At 40.8% G+C, this 19,955-nt stretch overlaps 1 protein-coding gene across 1 annotated transcript in view; it reads left to right on the top strand.

The window, feature by feature from the left end:
- Positions 1-18,112, top strand: part of FAR2 (fatty acyl-CoA reductase 2) — a gene marked incomplete at both ends in the record, with an annotated part of 78,218 nt that extends 60,106 nt beyond the window's left edge. The window contains 4 exons of the mRNA XM_079547906.1: positions 5,263-5,434; positions 12,326-12,455; positions 14,783-14,910; positions 17,950-18,112. Coding sequence (XP_079404032.1) covers positions 5,263-5,434; positions 12,326-12,455; positions 14,783-14,910; positions 17,950-18,112 — 593 coding nt within the window. The remainder of the gene's footprint in view (positions 1-5,262; positions 5,435-12,325; positions 12,456-14,782; positions 14,911-17,949) is intronic.
- Positions 18,113-19,955: the final 1,843 nt, after the last annotated feature.

Raw genomic sequence — 19,955 nt, 5'->3', positions numbered from 1 at the left:
TATACCATCATTCACTTCTTTGCACTTAAAATACAGTGATATTTCTCTCAGCCTTTGCTTTCCATTATTTAACAGGCAAACTTTAAGTCAGCAGGGAAATGGACCATAACTACATTTTCAGAATAAGACAAGTCTGAAAGCATTACTACTGTCCTGCTATGAAATTTGGTCAAGTGGTCTGCCAGCAAAGATGTCCAGAGTTGGCTGTGCTCTGTGAAAATTCCAGGTTCCTGACCATTTTTTTAATGTTAGATGTAATGCTGTGGTTTGTCACAGTCTGAGAAAACAGGAGAAGCTTCACAGATTGTTAGAAAATGCAGTGTCAGTTGTTTACGGCCTGGTTCAGCAAGGTTCCATGACTAGCAGGGCAGAGGGACCCACAGATCCACGCCTCTGGAAAAGGGGATAAGGGAAGAAGGATAGAGACATGTGCCCTTTCTTTGGGTAAGGGTACACCTGTCCAGGCCATGGGCAGCCAGTTTTCCCAGGAGATTACTGTGAGAGACTGTGTCAGAGGCTTTGCTGAAGTCTAGGTAGACTACATCAACAGCCTTTTCCTTGTCTACCAGTCTGGTCACCCAGTCATAGAAGGAGACGAGGTTGGTCAAGCACAACCTGCCTTTCATGAACCCGTGCTTGGCTGGGCCTGATTCCCTGGACACCACCGCTGCGCTATGTGATCTCACCCAAGATGATTTGTTCCATGACTTTCCCTGGTACTCTAGCAGGGCACCACCCCTGCTAGATTCTCGTACCAGCTATGTAATGAAACTATCTTCCACACACTCTTCCACTCATTCCCTAAACCCATTTTAGTAGCTCCTATAGGTGAAGTGTTTTTGGATCACATTTTTTTGCCTGTATAACACATCTGTTTCAGAATGTCTATTTGTCTGATTTTCTCTCCAGAACACAAATGGTTCTAGAATAAAAAGCCATTTTTAGTCTTGTGAAATTGGAACCCTTTCCAAAAATTAGGAGATAAAGCACTCGTGTTCAGACGTTGGGAGGTTCATAAAGAATACGGTAGGATTAACTGTTCGATGTCACGCAAAACTGGCATTTTCCTGAATTCCTTTCAGTAAGTCTCAGACTGGCCTCACTGCCCACTTATGTTTATTTTAAAACAAAATTGCTTTCATTTCTGACTTCAAGAATTTTAAGTTTTCAGCAGTATCTGCTTGTGAATAGAGATGCTTCTCACATGAAGAGAACAGCATAACTTTAACCTCATTATCAGTACAGGTTGGGAGGTTACCTGCTGGAGAGAAGCCTTGCAGGGAAGGACCTGAGAATCCTGGTGGAAAACAGGTTGGCCACAAGCCAGCAGTGTGCCCTTGGTGGCCAAGAATGCCAATGGCATCCTGGGCTACATTAAAAGGAGCATGGCCAACAGGTCAAGGAAGGTGATCGTCCCCCTCTGCTCTACCCTGATCAGGCGTCACTTGCAGTACTGTACCCAGTTCTGGGCTCCCCGGTACAAAAATACAAGGATCTCCTGGTGAGGGTTCTGTAGAGAGCCACAAAGATGATAAAGGGCCTGGAGCATCTCCCCTATAAGGGTGGAACTGGTCAATTGTTAGGTGACCAGGGTCTGTTCAGCCTTGAGAAAAGAAAACTGAGTGGGGATCTGATTAATGTTTATAAATATCTTAAATATGGAAGACAAAGGGACATGGACAACCTCTTTTCAGCAGTCCGTGGGGAGAGGACAACAGCCATAAACTGGAGCATATGAAGTTCTGCACGAATATGCAAAAGAACTTCTTCACAGTGAGGGTGATGGAGCACTGGAACAGGCTGCCCAGAGGGGTTGTGGAGTCTCCTCTGGAGATGTTGAAGACTAACCTGGACACTTACCTGTGTAACCTGCTGTAGGGAGCCAGCTTTGCAGGGAGGTTGGACTCGATGATCTCTAGAGGTCCCTTCCAACCCCTGCAATTCAGTGATTCTGTGATAATATTGCTGCTGCTTTACTGTAGTTGCATTTTCCACTAGAAGCATTACGTAACCAAAATGTGAAAAGCGTTGCTAATCTGTGTGAATTCTGAACATGGCCAATCATCTGACGTGGCAAGAGTTGCACTTTCTGCATATAAGATTCCTTCTTGCTGTTCTGGCCATAGAAGTAAAAAAAAAATGCCAAGAGGTAAGGGCAGCAACATCTTTAATGTGATTCCAGGAGGAAATATTCACAATCACTTACAGCTGATAACTTGATTTGTGGTGTATTAACATCAGGATTTTAATTGAGCCAAAGCCATACAGACAGTATCAAAATTATCACAATTCCAAAATATCAGTTGTTCTCGGTGAAACTGATAGGTTTCCATGAGGAAATGAAGTGACCAAAGAAGACTAGAAGAACTCAAATGTTGATAAGTAGGTGAGAACTTAGACATAAACTGTTGTTTAGTGTCTCTAAGAGAAACTTTCTTGAGGGAAAAAGAAGCAGAGTTCATGGGATTGCTCTCCTGATCCATAAGCACTGGGGATAGAATTGTTTGCCTGTTAAATCTGCCACGGAGAAATGTCACTCTTCTATGACAAAGCTACTGACACATTTATTAGCAGCCTGTGTCTCCTCCTCTTTCCAAAGCTAGTTGCACAGCTGCTTGCTGCATTTCAGCTCTGCAAATGCCTTCCTGCAGGTTCATGGTCTCAACACATTCATTTTCACCAAGCTTTTCATATGTGCTTGCAGTATGCTGAAAGGCTCCTCTGACTGGGCAAGTGATTTTTTGAAGGCAGCTTTTTTCCTACATACCTGTTTCTCTCTCAGTTAGTTTCTGTATATATTGAGCACAATTACCATAATATTAAATGAACCCACTTCTATTAAAAAAAACTAATCCCTGTTCCCACCTGCTGCTGCCGAGCTAGGGTTGCCCAGGCTCAAGGCAGAAACCTGTGGAGTTTAGAGGTAAATACTGTCTGCCTGGGTATGTTCAGGATATACTGCTTTAAGCCTGTGAGTATGCTTGGAAATACAGCAGGTAAATTCGAAGTTTTCTTTTAGAAAATTTCATTTCTATCTGATGATAGGGAAAGAGTTTTAGTACTTCTACTTTTCATATAAGAAAAAAAATAAAAAAGAAAAAGCAGCCTGTTGGTTTTCTGATATGTTTGCAGCTTTAGCCAAGAGGCTGTTGTCCTGCAGTGAGAGAAGAATTTGAAGGACGCGTTCCCAGCCAGCCTGCTGCTTCTGCAACATCACTCGAGGACTTGGGCCTTCTTACTCTCACAGACCAGCTGGCTTTCATTTGCAGCCCGCTGCAATGAGAGAACATGCTGCAAAGCATAATATTTCTATATCACACTCCACAAGATGACTGCAAAATAACCACAGCACTGCAGTGTGGCTACATAAAACAGAAAGGAAGTCAGTCAGTTCTATCTAGTGAAATGTAAAATGAGTTTCAGAACTGGCTTTCAGCCATTAAACATGCCATGTAACGGGAAAAAAAATTAACAGTGAACCTGCAGTCAAATTAAATTGAACTATTTTAAGTCTTTGTTGTCTCAACTTTGCAACTTTGCGACTAAAGTCTTCTCCAGTTGCTTTCACCAAGTAAAGCAAAAATCACTACTTGAATTGCATTAATGAGCTGACTGCAGATGCTTGTGAGGACTGTCTGAATATATGACTGAAATCTGCTTATCTAAAGATGATCTGGATATTTCTGTGACTTTCAAATTCTAATCTGATTTTCTGTTTGTAACATAAGCTTAGACTGTAAACTATAATATGAGCACAGATTGCTGTCATAACTCTCAGACTCACTGGAGGGCAAATAGTTCAACTTAAAAAAAAAAAAAAAAAAGGGAAAAAAATGGACATATTCTTTGGTTAGCTCATTGGTGCTCAAAAAGAGCAGCACCATCTGTTTGTCAGTCCCTACAATGATAGTCTTATATTCAACTACTGTTGTTCCATTAAGCCCCTCCAATATGCAAATACTCCAGTTAGTTCCAGTTAGGTGCCATTTCTGTGGCTCTGTACCATTGCAAGAGCTGGGCCCAGAATACTTCGCGCTTTACCATGCAAAATGAATGAAATGATTTCCACCCTATTGGGAGTTTTTCAAGTTAATAATGCAACAGAACTTGTTGCCTCTGTGCATCCATAGCTCACGTGAGAGCAAGCTACAGTACTTGATGTTCTAAGTCAGATGTTATTTGGAAAATCTTAATGATGGCTTTTGAGAAGTGGGACTGTACTATATAATAAATAAGCAGCTTTTTCCTGACTCAGCAATATTAACTATAGTTCTTTTGGAAATTTTATGAGACATCAAAAACATCATCTTTGTTTTATGCTAATAGTTCAAAGTTTGCTTTCAGTGATCTGAGAATAATCTAAAGATGTTAAAACTTACCAGTTTCTTTATGTCTGCTACAAGCAAAATCAGAAATGTAGCTTCTTGGTTTGAAATGCTTTAAGGCATTTCAACTGCCTGCTTTTCTTCCATTAAATTGTTGTGTTTTGATAGGAAAGTTTAGGTTTGCCAGTGTTAAGTCTAAATGCAGCGTATTTTCTAAAAAAGCAATACAGGGAGTTATCTCTACTTTGCACTGGAGTGACCTCATCTCAAGTAGTGTGTAATGCCACAATATAAGAAGGACATAAAAGTATTAGAGAGCATCCAAAGAAGGGTTGTAAAGATGGTCTAGAGCACAAGATATTTAAAGAGTGGCTGAGGTCCCTTGGTTTGATCAGCCTACAGAAGAGAAAACTGAGGGGAGACCTCATCACAGCCTACAGCTTCCTCATAAGGGGGAGTTGAAGGGGCAGGCACCTATCTCTTCTCTCTAGTGATAGTGATGAGTCTAGAGGGAATGGTATGGAGCTGCCATCAGGAGAGTGTAAGGGAAAACAAATACACAGTGGGTGACTGTGCACTGGAACAGGCTCCCCAGAGCAGTGATCAGAGCACCAAGCTTGCTGGAGTTCAAGGAGCATTTGGACAATGCTCTGGGAAATACTGTTTGATTTTTGGATAGTTCTGTGTAGAGCTAAGACTTGGAACCAGTGATCCTTGTAGGTCCCTTCCAGCTCAGGATGTCCTATGATTCTGTGGTTCTGCTAATGCCAGAAGGCACTATAGGATCATAGTGTCCAAATCCTGGTTACATGGTTCACAGAACTACAGGTTAAACATGTGAAGCACCATAATTTGGACTTTATTGCAGCATGTCATTATGACTGTGCCCTACTCATCTGAGCACCTGCTTTTAAGTAAAATGCCTGTTCTTTTACAGAGCAGTATGTCATGTCCACATTCAAAAGAAATCCACTGGAACAGGCCTTCAGAACACCCAACGCTCACTTGACATCCAACTACTTAATAAACCAGTACTGGATAACTGTTAGTCACAAGGCTCCTGCCATACTCTATGACCTGTACATGAGGCTCACAGGAAGAAAGCCCAGGTAAGAATCTGCATTTCTTCAACCATCTCCACATGCACTGCTGTTACAGAGAGCAGATCGCTAGCTTTTGAGAACTGGTCTTTCATCAATTTAGGCCTTGTCTTGAGATTATTCAAAAAGAAAAGATAATCTAGCATTCCCAACCTTTCCAGTTGCCAGAGCACAGCACAGGTTTTAAACTGAGCTCTAGACCCAAGAAAGGACAACTGCATTAAATTGGTTCGACCAAGGACCAAAGTTAGAACCACTATCACCAAAAAAAGGTGAAGAGTGCATAGTAACTGAGGACTCCTTGCTGAGAAGCACCCATGTGCCACTCAGACAATCTCTGTAGAGAGTTTTGTTGCCTACTGGGCACCCACATTTGTGGCATCAAGAAGACACTACCAGGTCTGATAAAGCCAGAGGATTACTATCTGCTCCTACTCCTTCAAGTCCTGCAAAATATTAACACACACTTTTTGTCCCTTGGAAAGATTTTGAATGGGTTGTCTGCATGGATAGTGTCCTGTTCAGGACCTGGGATTCTTTGATCTTAGATGTACCTTTGAAAGACCAGGCATGTCAATGTTGGATGGGATGAAATTGACCAGGCTGGGAAAGAACGTTCAGGGTAGCAAGCTGTCTGAACTGACTAGCAGAGCTTTAAACTAGATTTGATGAAGGAAGGGGATGTACTTCTGAGTAAGAGAGGCAAGCAACGCTGATGCTTTAGGAAGTAACAAGGGAAAACCTCAAATATGTCCCACAGGAATCTGGAAAGGCTCCTCGAATAAGGTAATGCAGCTGAAGTGCCTTTAAACCAATGCACAAAGCATGGGAAATAAGCAGGAGGAGTTGGAATAATGCATGAGGAAATACAAACTAATTGCAATCATAAGAAAATGGTGGGATGAGTCACAAAATTGGTATGCTACAACTGAGGTCTACAAAGTTTTTAGAAGAAATAGGGCAGGAGGAGCAGGATAGTTGCCCTCCATATTATGAAGTGAATGAATTGCAAAGAGAATTGCCTCTGAGAAACAGCTATGATCATGATGATAGCTTGTGAGTAAAAATTACAGACTAGACCAATAAAGGACATCTGTTGGTCGCGGTCTACTACAGCCTATGTGATCAAGGGGAGCTTGTTGACAAGGCCTTCTTGCTTCAGCTACAAGAAGCACTGCACTCTCAGGCTCTTATCCTGATGGGAGACTTCAATCACTCATACATCTGCTAGGAAAACAGCAATGGCTGGCTGCAAACAATCCAGAAGTCTCCTGAAGTGAAGATAACTTCCAGGTCCAGGTGGTAGAGGAGCCAACAAGTAGAGTTTTGCTGTTAGGCTTTATTCTTACAAAGAAGAACTGGTTGAGGATATGTAGTTTGGGGAAAGCCTTGGCTGCAGCAACTATGACACAGTGGAGTTCAAGATGTTGCATGAAAGAAACAAAGCAGTAAGTAGAATTGCAATGTTGGACTTCAGAAGAGCCAACTTTGACCTCTTCAAGATAACTGGACGTATCCCGTGAGTTAGAACAATAGAAGGTAAGGGTGCCCAAGAGAGTTGGTTAACATTGAAGCACTGCTTCCTTCAAGCTCAAGATCTTTGCATCCCTGAGAAATCAAGTGAATGTGGCAGGAGACCTGCACAGATGAGCAAGGAGCTCATGGAAAACCTCGAATGTAAGAAAGCTTAGAGAACATGGAAGAATTTGTAAAGAATATGGGATCATTTTCTGGGTCTGCAAGGATGCAACAAAGAAGGCTAAAGCCCACTTGGAATTAAAACTGGCGAGAGTGATCAAGGGCAACAAGAAGGACAAAGATTGTGTACGTGAATAGCAACAGAAATACTAGGGAAGATGTGAGTCCACTGCTTAATGAGGGGGATGTCCTAGTAACAGGTGATTCTGAGAAGATGGAGATGCTGATCATCTTTGCTTCAGTCTTTACTGCTAAGATTGTCCCTCAGAAATCTCAGACCCTGGTCTAGAGAATGAGGGAGTCTAGACAACAACAACAAAAAATCCCCTTGGTTGAGAAGAATCTGACTGGAGATCATCTCTACATACTTGACACACACAAATCCCTGGGCTCCAGTGGGATACACCCACAAGTTCTGGGGAAACTGACAGAAGTGACTGCTGAACTACTCTTTGAAAAATCTTGGAGAATGAAGGAAATGTCTGAATACTGGAAGAAAGTCATTGTCGCTGCAGTCTTGAAAAAGGGAAGACAGAGTACCCATGAATCTACAGGCCAGTCCATCTCACCACTGTCCCTGGGAATGTGATAGAACAACTTATTCTGGATGTCATCTCAAAGAAAGTGGAAAAAAGTAATCAGGAATAATCCACATGGATTCACCATGCTTGACCAATCTGGTAGCTTTCTATGTATATCACTGGCTTCATAGACGAGAGGAGAAAAGTGGATGCGGTGTACCTTCAGCAAGGCTTTTGGCACTGTCTCTCATAACATTCTCTTAAGTAAGCTTAGGAATTGTGGGGTAGATGAGTAGACAGTGAGGTGGATTGAGAACTAACAGACTGACAACCCAAAGGTTTGTGATCTGCAGTGCAGAGTTTAGTAGGAAGCCTGCAATTAGCGGTGTTCCCCAGGGGTCAGTACAGGTTCTAGTGTTCTTCAGCATCTTCATCTGTGACCCTGATGAAAGGATAGAGTGCACCCCCAACAAGTTTGCTGATGATACAAAGCTGAGAAGAGTGGCTGACACACCAGAAGGCTGTGCTATCCATTCAGTGAGATCTGGACAGGCTGGAGAGTTGGGCAGAGAGGAAACCTTATGAGGTTCAACAAGGGCAAGTGCAGTGTCCTACACCAGGGGAGGAATAACTGCATGCATCGGTACAGGTTATGGGTTCACCTGCTGGAAAGGAGATCTGCAGAGAATGACCTGGGTGTCCTGGTGGACAACAGGTTGGCCATGAGCCAGCACTGTGCCCTTGTGGCCAAGAAGGCCAATAATATCCTGGAGTGCATTGAAAAGAGCACTGAAAATGGCCAACAGGTCAATGGAGGTTCTCTTCCACTCTAATCTTCCCTGCTGAGGCTACATCTGGAGTATTGTGACCAGTACTGGACTCCCCAGTTCAAGAAGGACAGGGGAACTTGTCCAGTGGAGAGCTACAAATATGATTATGGAACATCCCTCTTAGGAGGAAGGACTGGGAAACCTGGGACTGTTCAGCCTGGAGAAGAGTGAGAGGAGATCTCACCAATACTTAGATATTCAAATATTTATACTTAATACTTAGACTTTAGATATTTATATCTAAAAGTGTTGTCAAAACAGTGGGGCCAGGCTCCTTTCATTGGTGCCCAGCAACAGGACAAGGGGCAATGAGTACAAACTGAAACACAGGAAGCTACATCTGAACATGAGAAAGAACCTCTTCACAGTGATAGAGTACTGAAACAAGTTGCCCAGAGAGGTTGTGGACTCTCCTTATCTGGAGATATTCAGAACCTACCTGGATGCTTTCCTGTGCAATCCACTCTAGGGAACCTGCTTTAGCATGGGAGTTAGACTAGGTGATCTTCCAACCCCTATGGTTCTGTGATTCTATGATTTACACATTTCAGAGTTTCCCAAGCCAGGAGAATATATCTCTTATTAGAAGACTGGGTTCACCTGTTTGCAGGGAAATCCCTGGCTGATGCACTGCCCTGATTCTTTTCTGATGGTCTGCTACAGAGGGAAACATGTCAATTAAAAAAAATCCTCCAGTTATCCAGTAGGCAAGAATTGCCCTAGAAATGAAGTAAAATTGAGCTGGAATAGGCTGGAGTCTCTGTACTCTGCTGAAACAGGCAGCAGTGAAGTCTTGGCACTGATTTTATAATTGACATTTTTCGTAAATCTGATTGTTGTTGGTAGTCATTGGACATCGGCCATAATACCTTCTTTGAATTTCAACTAGATTTCTGCATGCTGAGAAGGATCTGAACTTTCAGATTTGTGACCTGAGCAAACATGACTGAGCAATGAATCTGTGAAGTCACCAAGTCTTTTTTTCTATTTCTTTTTCTTTTTTTTTTTAATAATAATCCTCCTTTTTTTTTCTACAGCGCTACTTAAGCTCATCCACATACTACAACAATGTGATAGAGTGCATGGCAACAGCTCATTCAAACAAGCACCTAAGCTTAATTTATTTGTCACTTATCACTCCCACATATAGAAGAACAAGCCATCTTCATGGCATTTTCTTGGATTACCTTTATGACGTTATGCCACATTTGCAAGCAGGAGAATCTTCTTTGTCAAGAACAAGATTCAGGCTTTATTTCTCTACTGTATCCATGCTCAGCTCATCATAAAGTGATGGATTATCACATGCAACAGAATATCAGGGAGTTGGTTAAGGTTTTGCAATTCAGGTACAGCCTGTGAGCTTCACTAATACAGACTGCAGTACTATGTCTCCCAGAATTGGGAAAGTGCAGGTACAAAAGCCATCTCTATCTGCCTTGAGCTTTTATATATTGCCACTCCTTAGAACTTTACTTTAAATGTTAGTTTGCTTCATATAATTTGCCAGGTGTATAGCAAAAGTGCCTTATTTAGCTTACTCTTATCACTCCGTTTCCACCCATGGCCAAGGTAATAATGTGTTTTATATCATTACTAGTCTCTTGGGGCAGTCTGTTGCACCCAAGACTCTGCTCATGCATGGCTCAGTACAGGAGTAAATAAAGAAATCATTGTTCTAAACATCCTTCTAGAAGACAAGGTGCATTTTTTAAGTGTAACTAATAAGGCTGTCAGTAACAGGTGCTACTGTTTTCTTTTTCCCTCTCACTTCATCCACAATGGAGAAGGAGATATTCTAAAAAGAGTCTTTGTTATAGCTGCTCAGAACCTGCAGAAATTCGTGTTTCTGCTTAATTGATATTTTTCATTACACTAATGCTAAATCCAAACTAGTAAATACTAGTAAGTACATTTGAGATGAACCAGCTAGCATATACCACAGTTTTTATATGTGCCTGTTTAGATATCTTCATTTCTCTCTTTGATGCACACTTTCAGCTGCTTAGATAAGTTGCACTGAGTAGTTCTAAAGGTAGGGCTCATATTGACAGAAGGCCATATGAATAGGGTATTTGTTTTCCAGTGTAACAGCCTATTTTCAAAACAAAAGTAGAGATACACTGTTGATTCTCTTTGTGTTTGTTTTGGGTTTTTTTGTTTGTTTGTTTTGTTGATTTGGTTTTTTTTTGTGTGGATTTTTTGTTTTGCTTGTTTTCTGACAGATTTCATTAACCCTAAGCACTTTAAAGATACTGATGGCTTTTTGAGAGACAGTTTAAGGGTCAATTCCTGATTTTTGCAATCTAATCATATACTTTGTTTCCTGAGTTCCTTTAAGGCATTAAAATATTCAAAGTTTTGTCCCACAGTTGTTGCTCACACAGGCAGAGAGATTAATTTGAAGCACTTTTGAAGTAGTTTAAATAAACTGCATTTAATCCATGTGCATGTAATTATTCAGAATGAAAGTTCTCTTAATTTGATGTTTTGCTCTAAAATGAAAGCCACTTTAATTCTGAGTAGGAGTCTCTATGTGTGCTTTAAATACGCTTCGTAAGCTGCACAGCTTTCCTCTGAATTGAGGAGAATCACGTCTTTTTTGCTGTGCTTAATGCTTATCTAAGTGGCAGTCACATCTGCAGGAGGAGAGGCCAGCCTGGCACCATTCTTCCACAGACTGCCACTTTTTATTTGTCACAGTGACTTTGTTGCCCTCCAGGCAGCTCAAAATTCCTCATGAAAACAGCTCTGTTTTCCACAGAAATCAGCCTTTTGATGCTTTCTCTTGCCCTTACCCAGTTTGAGAGAACATGGTGTTCTCTCCAAACAGATCAAGCACTGAACATCACAGCACTTTAAAGCAACTGCCCCCTGTAGGCCTTTTGTACTCGTGACCACTGAGACACTTGTCAAATAATCTTGTGAGGTGGGACACCATTACAGTCATTCCCTTTTATTATTTAAAAAATGAAAAAAGAAAAAAAGAAAAAAAAGCCAAGAAACATGAGAGACCTGAACTTTCATTTCCAAAGTTCCTGTCTAACAGCCCTGAACTGGCTTTCATCATTACCAGGACACTCAGACTCCCGAAGACATTGAGACAGTTCATCTGTGTGCTCCCATTCTCCCTCACCACAAAAATGCCTATGAAAATTTTTATCCACCAGGAGTTTGCTGCTATTAGAACTTCCTGCGTAAGGAAGGACATAAAAATCACTCCACATTGCCACTTTATTACACAGGGAGAATTGTGGCCTTTATGAAAAACAGAGAGATGGAAGAAAACCCAAGATAAAAAAAAAGTTGCCATTATCTGAATGCTGAACTTTAGTAATAGGCTTCATAACTTGTCCATGCTGCAAAAGCAGTCACCTTTGAATTAGAGCTGACTCAGTATAAGCTAAATTCAAAATCAGAGCCTTCACTTCAGGCCAAGTCAGACATGAGAACAGAAGAGCTCTTCTGTGATAGAAAGAGAGAAGTATCCATCTTATGAGACAAAGATACTTTTGTGGTTCCAAAGTCTACTGTGCTGACTTGGTAGTGGTTCATGGATATGCGTGCCATGTAGAGTAGATACAGACTTCAGTTCAAATCTGTAAATTAATCAGTCTTGTCCTGAAGAATGTGTGTTTGCATTCACATTAAAGATAGGTTCAGGACCTCCCCTGGAGCAGTTTTTAGAATCTTGCTGAGTCGGTGTTCAGCCTTGTATATACCAGTGGAAGGCTCATCGAGCACTGCAAGTCTTATGCGCTTGGACTGGCAGAAACACCTAGACTAAAAGTACAGTTTTTTGCATTAAGACATACTTTCTCTCCATCTCTGATCCTCCTCCTCTCTTTCAGAATGATGAAGATTATCAATCGACTACACAAGTCTATGATGCTCCTGCAGTATTTCTCCACCCAGTCCTGGGATTGGTCTTCAGATAATATGAACATGTTAATGGGTCAGCTTAACACAGAGGACAAAAAGGTGAGTATGTATGTGTGAGGACTGCTGAACTCCACTTCTGTTCATCTGCAGCAATTATTTTTTTATACTGTTGAGTCCTCAAATGAATCTGCCTAGATTACTGTGACTGACTTGAGCCTGAAAAAAAAAGTATTTCTTCATGTTTTATTCAAGAACTTATCAGGAACCTTCCATTTAGGAAGGTATCAGGAACTTTCATGTAGGAGAATGTTTTTTCCTGAGATGTATTGCTCTTTCTTCTGAGAGAAATCAATCACTGTTCATTTCAGCTAACATAGCAACTCTTTACCTTCTATTCTGTTTGGCATAGAAATAAGCTAGATTTGTCTCCACAGACAAAATAGCCTGCACAAAGGGGACATAAGTTTATATCCCCAATGACCCAGCTGTACTCAGCCCTCTTGAGTTGGCTGCATACACTGGAATAGCTAGCGGAGTTGGAAAGATATTCCTTTTTGTATAGAAACGTATTTCCCTTTCTAAGAAGAAATGGTCAATTCTAGTTTTCATATAACAACTCTGGGCCCTAAAAATTTCAGGCGTCCCCTTTCATGGGGGATGTGTCTATATAAACCATTGTGCTATACAGGGACCCCAAAAAGACAGCATCAGTGGTAATACGAATATATGTGGTTAATTTAATACAATTTTCATTGGATAACTGTAGTATTCTGAGTAGTTTCTCATCCTATTCTTAGTGCCTCATTTTTGGAAAACTAGGAAGCTCCTTTATGGTATCATTTTCTCCCTCATCTCTTCTGGCAGTACAGAATTTGGTAGGAGGCCTGGAAGGAAACTACTTGAAAGATTTTGGCATTTTTATCCACATTGGTCTTAACGGCACTGCATGAGTAAATTTAGTTAACACATGGTGAGTTAGCATGAACAATATGAAAAATGTTCCTGTTTGATTTAAGTCCCCAGACAGCAATTACTTTCCAGGATGTCAAGCTCTACTGTAGTCTTTATAGGTTTGAAATACTACTCCTTTGGAATGGGGTTATAACTGAAAGACTGAAGGAATACAGAGATTAGATAAGCCTGAATGCACTTTTGTTCAGTATCTCCTTTCAAAGAGCTATTTAGACATTCACATCAAACCAGTCACACATGAGATTCTCACATAGATTCCCAAGAAAAGAGCCAAAAGGTTTCTTCCCTACTCTGTACAGATAGTGCATGCAGAAAATTCAAATGGCTAAGGGCAGTGGTACTGCTGTGACTATAGCAGATGTAGAGGGAGCCTAACTGGTAATTCAGAAGCTTGCATTGATGCAGATAAGCAAAAAGGCACAGCAGCAAGGACTTCAGTGCAAGTTAGACAGTGTTTCAGACTTCCGAAGTTGCTTATGAGATTATGGATTATTCTCCACATTCTGTGTTGCCACTGCCATATTGCATGCAATGTATTCAAGTTAGGTATTTCATGGAGACTATAGTTCCCTATACATATCTGACAGACACACAGGGATCTGTATAACCTGCGTTACGCACAGTTCACTCAAGTTGCTGCTGTTCTAATATCAAAGTTCCTTTACCAAACCAACAGGCTCAGATTGCCTTGAAGGTGAAAGAAAGGATTGTTTTGTTCGTATCTTCCCTTTTAGGGCTTTGTATGTAAGAAATACTTCTCCATTAAAAAAAAAAAAAATCTCTCTCCAACAAAACCACTTTCTCTTTACAAATAATTTCTTTGTCCTAATAGACAGACAACAACCTGAAAGCTTGCCAACAATTTTTCCAGTATCAGCGCTGAAATTAACTAAATAGCTCTGCAATGAGATTTATTGATGCCAAACAACATAGTAACCCATTCCATGGATTTCTGTCAGTCTAGCTGACGAGAGTAAATGCAGCACAACACAGAGCTGCAACTGATGCAGAGGCACCTATTGATTCAATGTCCTATTCATTTATTCACAATTAGCTCTAGTGACACAAAAAAAAAAAAGAAAAAAAAAAAAACAAAAAACTGCAGGGAGGCTTTCAGATCTGTTTGAGTGGACTGCCATTTTTCTTGCATGATTCTGTGTGGAGATTGGTGCACGTTCACATGTATTTATGTAAAGTGTCTACCTGAAAGAAAAAGATTTCATTGTTTTCTGCCAGTTAGCACTGAATTTTTACTTGCTTTTCTGAAATTTCTGTCTGGGTAAAACATTAATTGACAGCTACGAAATATAGTTTTTAAGTGTCCATGTCTTCTTTGAAACATAGTGGCTTTAAAAACTTAATAGAGATGGCCTGGTCTGGATCATGTCAGTGCTTGAAGTGAACTTGTTTTGAATACTTGCATTTAACTTCTGCTGTTTGTCTTTATATCCCAGTTATACAACTTTGATGTTCGTCAGCTGCATTGGTCAGAATATATTGAAAGCTATTGCCTAGGTGCTAAGAAGTATTTGCTAAACGAGGACATGTCTGGCATCCCTGCAGCAAAGCAGCACTTACGAAAGTAAGTAATATCCAATGACAAGGACCAGAGCTCCTGGCTATCTGAAATGAATTGTGAGGAAAATCATTCATTTTACCTTGCAGTGTGTTACTGTTGAATAAGATGGAGATAAATGTAGCGTAGCTTATTTATTTTTATGGTAGAGCATTGTCAATGCTTTGTTTTTTATTCCTGTAAAAAAAAAAAAAAGGACTTAGAATCACAGAATCACATAATTTTTTCAGGTGGAATGGGCCTTTAAAGATCATCAGGTCCAACTCTTTTGCAATAAACAGAGACATCTACAGCTAGATCAGCTTGCTCTGAGCCCCGTCCAGCCTAACTTTGAATGTCTCCAAGGACAGGGCTTCCATCACTTTTCTGGACAAGTCATTCCAGTGCCTCATCACCCTTATTGTAAAAAAAATTCTTCAAGTCCAATCCAAATCTCCCCTCTTTTAGTTTGAAACTGTTTCCCCTTGCCCTATCATAATAGATTCTAGTAAAGAGTCCAGAGTCCCTTCCTTCTTGTACTCCATCATTAGATATTGAAAGTCCACTATTAGGTCCCCCTGGAGCTTTCTCTTCTCCAGGCTGAACAGCCCCAGCTCTCTCAGCCTGTCTTCATAGAGAAGGTGTTCCATCCCTTGGATCATTTTTGTGGCCCTACTCTGGATGAGCTCCTACAGGTCCATGTAACTCCTGTGCTGAGGACTCCACATCTGGACACTGTGCTCCAGGTGAGGTCTCACCAGTGCAGAGTAAAGGGGCAGAACCACCTGCCTTGATCTGCTGACCATGCTTTTTTAATGCAGCCCAGGATATGGTCAGTTTTCCGAGCTGCAAGGGCATATTGCTGGCTTATGTCCAGCTTGCCATCCACCAGTATGCCCAAGTTCTTTTCAGTAGGGCTGTGCTCCATCCTTACATCCCCTAGCTTGTACTGATAGCAGGGCTTGCCACAACCCAGGTATAAGACCTTCCACTTGAATTTATTGAATGTCATGATGTTCACCAGGGCCCACTGTACAGTCCTGTCTAGGTGTTTCTAAATGGCATCCCGTCCCATGGGCATGTCAAGCTCCCCACAAGGTTTGGTGTCATCTGAAAACCTGCTGAAGGTGCACTCAATCCCACTGTCAATGTAATTGATGAAGAAGTGGTCCCAGTACTGACCCCTGAGAGAAACCACTTGCATCTACCTCCACCCAGACACTGAGCCACTGATCATACTTTCTAAGTATGATCTCACAACTGGTTCCTCTTCCATCAGGCAATCCACCAATCAAATCCATGCCTTTCCAATGTGGAGAGAAGGATATTATGGAGGACTGTGTCAGAGGCCTTACCGAAGCCTAGACAGATGACATGAATGGTCTTTCCTTGTCTACTGATGCAGTTACACCATCATAAAAAGTTGGTCAGGCAGGACCTGTCATTAGTGAAGCCATGCATTTTATCCCATATCACCTCCCTTTCTTTTATATGCCTTAGCATAGCTTCCAGGAGGATCTGGTCCATGATCTTCCCCAGCACTTAAGAGAGGCTAATTTGTGATGGCACTAACAGGCAAGGACTAAACAGTATGCCTTCCCAGCAGATGACCAAATAAACAAGTTGCAATGAATAAGAATAATCAATGAATACAGAAGATACTGGTAATTCAGAATTAAAGTAGAAAAACAAGGGTAGATTTAGATATTGTGAAGCTCCTTGAAGCTCCTAGCATTTGAAAGGGATTGCATAAAAACTTTGTTTATGTTATTTTGAATTTAATTTAAAGTTGAAGATTCTAAATTTTTGGGAGGAGGGAGTGAAGCGGAATGAGAAAATTTCTCCAAAATTGAAGCAAAGCTTATATTTTCAAGTCCTGGAAGTTTTAAGAGCTCCTAAAAGAACAATAGGAGATTGTCCCTCTCCTTTTCAGTCAAAGCTTTTCCCATCGTCTCAAGCCCTTTTACTCAAAGATGTGCAAGCAAAAAGCTCTCTTGGAGCTTGATTTAAGAAAACCATTCTTGTGCATTATGAGAAGTGAAAAACAGCTTGTTGCTAAAGTAAAGGGTGTTAGAATCATAGAATTGTTTGGGTTGGAAGAGACCTCAAAGATTATCTAGTTCCAATGCCCCTGCCATGGGCAGGGACACCTCCCACTAGACTAGGTTGCCTAGGGTCCCACCTAACATGACACAGAACAGTTCCAGGGATCCACAGTTTCTCTGGTCAGCCTGTTCTAGTGCCTCACCACTCTCTGAGAAAAAATTCCTTTCTAATAGCTGATCTAATTCTCTCTTCTTTTAGTTTAAAGTCACTCTCCCTTGTTATATCTCTACATGCTGTGATGAAAAGTCTGTCCCCATCTGTCCTGTAGGCCCCCTTTAGGTACGGGAAGACCACAGTTAGCCTTTTCTCCGTACTGAACAACCCCAGCTCTCTTAGCCTCTTCTTACAGTGGTGTTGTTCCAGCCCTCTGATCGTCCTCATGACCCTTTTTTGGACCCAGTCCAACAGATCTGTGTTGCTGGTGGTCCCAGGGGCGAATGTAGTACTCGAGCTGCTAAAGTACTGCAAAAGTTAAGATCTTTTATGATTACTGAGTAATTTCCTAACATGAAAAACATAGTTTAATTCAGATAGGAGAACTATTCATCAGCTCCTGTAAAACTCCTCCAGCTTATCACCAATCCTACGTAGTCAAAAATAACTAATATACCAAATCAAGAAGGCATTGACATGCCCTACAATATCATTTAAAAAAAAAGCAACCAATTCTCAGTATGAATTCAGCCTATTTTGGTTTGAAAGTAGAGTACATGAAAAAGAGAGACTTAGAATACAGACATTCCACCTATTATATTAACTATTCACTACACTGCAACTTCAACACAGATTGTGGGATGGTAGGGACATCTAGGCTTAGTATTTTCACTAATATAGGAGGAGCAAAAAGCCCAAAGGCCACTTGTAAACAAGATTTCTTAGAAAATTATCGGTAGCACATTAACTAAGCTGGTAAGCTTTTCTTTCTGTTTTCCTCCATAACATGCCTCTGTCTTTTCTCAGACTGAGGAATATCCGGTATGCATTTAACACCACCCTCCTCGTGATCATCTGGCGCATTTTCATCGCAAGGTCACAGATGGCTCGAAACATCTGGTACTTTGTGGTGAGCCTCTGCTACAAGTTCCTTTCCTACTTCAGGGCATCCAGCACCCTCAGGCACTGAAGCTGTCCATCAACAACCAGCCTCTTCCAGAAGGACCTCCAATCCCCTCTAACCAGCAACTATGGGCATCGAAATCTGAAAGTAGCAGAAAAATCCACTCCCTCCAACTGCAACCTGCATTTATTGTGCACTGATATGTGTTCACCTTTTTAGTTTTAACCAATGCTGTAATACATGGTGGTATTCATTCCATAGGACCAGACTGATTCTTAAAACCATAAAGCTTTAGGAAGAGATGAAGATGGAATCTTTTATTGAAAGTTCATTGTGCAAGAATAAAGATTAACCAAAGTTGCAGTCTTCCCATCTACTACCTATTTTAAACTATTTTAATCCCATCCTCCTCCATAAAAGGGGCACATTTAAAGCACAGAACCTTGGAAGAAAATAATGCCATCAGAGAAGAACCAGTCAAGGAAATTAACCTTTAAGAGGTCTTCCTAAGAGGCTATTTATTCCTTTATTCTCATTCAAAAATTTTACATTTTCCATTTTTCAAAACCTAGAGGGGAAAACCATGAGTTACACTAGGCCAGTGAACACACTGAACAGTTTTCAGATCTTGTCTTATAATCCTACTGAGGACTGATACTTTCAAGCCATAACTGAAGACACAAAGAGAATTTATGTACCTATGCTAACTGTACTCACTCACATTCTGCTTTGTTATGGAGAGGCGTTTTTTCTCTCACTGGTTAAGGATGCAGTTATCTTCCATTAAACAGCTTTGTTCTTGCATTTATCACTTTTGCTTGGCACATTTCTTCAGCTTGAAAAATGCTCTATTTACTCTGAGGATAAAGAGAAGAATACCTAAAAGATTGAAGAAAAATTCTGAAACTCGTTATTATTTTTGAGAAGTAGGTCCTTTTCTCCATTCCATTTGCCTCCCTGTAGCTCAAAAACAAGCTGATACTGTCCTTCAGAATCTCACTACAGCTAAATCACTTCACAGTTGATCACTTCAGCTGGTGAAAAATACGTACAGACATGTATGGCAGAAATCATATCAATCAGGACAATTCTGCTACCACTTGTCAGGAGAGTCTGAAACTTATTTCTGTTGAGGTTAAGAAAGGTTTCAAAGGTTGACTTTGTGTAAAAATCATCATGTGCTCTGAAAGTAATTGTTCTACTTTGCAGTTTAGAAAGGAATTCAAGGATCTTATTAAAGCTCATGGCTATTGGAGATATTTGTTTCACCTAGTGAAGTATGAATTCCTATGGGAAAGATTGGAGAAAGAGCTTTCTTCAAAGTAGCTGGTGCAATGACAGTTTCAGTGCAACAAATTTACTCATGCCATCAGATTTTCAAAATCAAAAGTAGTATTGGAATATATTTTATTCAGATTACACTGAATAAGTATGATAAGATTATGAGACTTCAAAACAGTTAGTTTTTGAAACAACTGCAGCATCCAGTTTGCCTACACTTGTGTCACATTAGCTGTCTTAATGCTACATCTCATAAAATGACATAGTGGCTCTTCTGAGAGCTGAGAATAGTATTTACAAAACTGTCGTTCTTCAAAAGGCTTTGGTAGCAAAGGCAAGAACAAGTTATGATGACAGTGTATTTTTATTTGAGCATCCAAGCTGATTCAGAAGTCTCTGTAAAGATGCAAGGAATTACAAGATAAGATATGCTTGTATGCCCCATGGGTCTAGTTTTAAGCAGCTGCCAAATGATGCCTGCAGCATGCCCTAGCCAGAAACCTGGTATCCAAAATGGCAGGACTCCAGCATTCCCTAGCAAAGGCCCCTATTACATTCCTTCTGACCTGTGTTCAATTAGGTTAAGCACACAGCTAACAAAGATACCATTTTTTTAAGCTCTTGACTT

The sequence above is a fragment of the Tetrao urogallus genome (assembly GCF_951394365.1).
Source record: "Tetrao urogallus genome assembly, chromosome: 1".
In the NCBI taxonomy this organism is placed as follows: domain Eukaryota; kingdom Metazoa; phylum Chordata; class Aves; order Galliformes; family Phasianidae; genus Tetrao; species Tetrao urogallus.
Note: the sequence above shows the minus strand (reverse complement) of the source record. Positions and strands in the feature narration are given on the sequence as shown.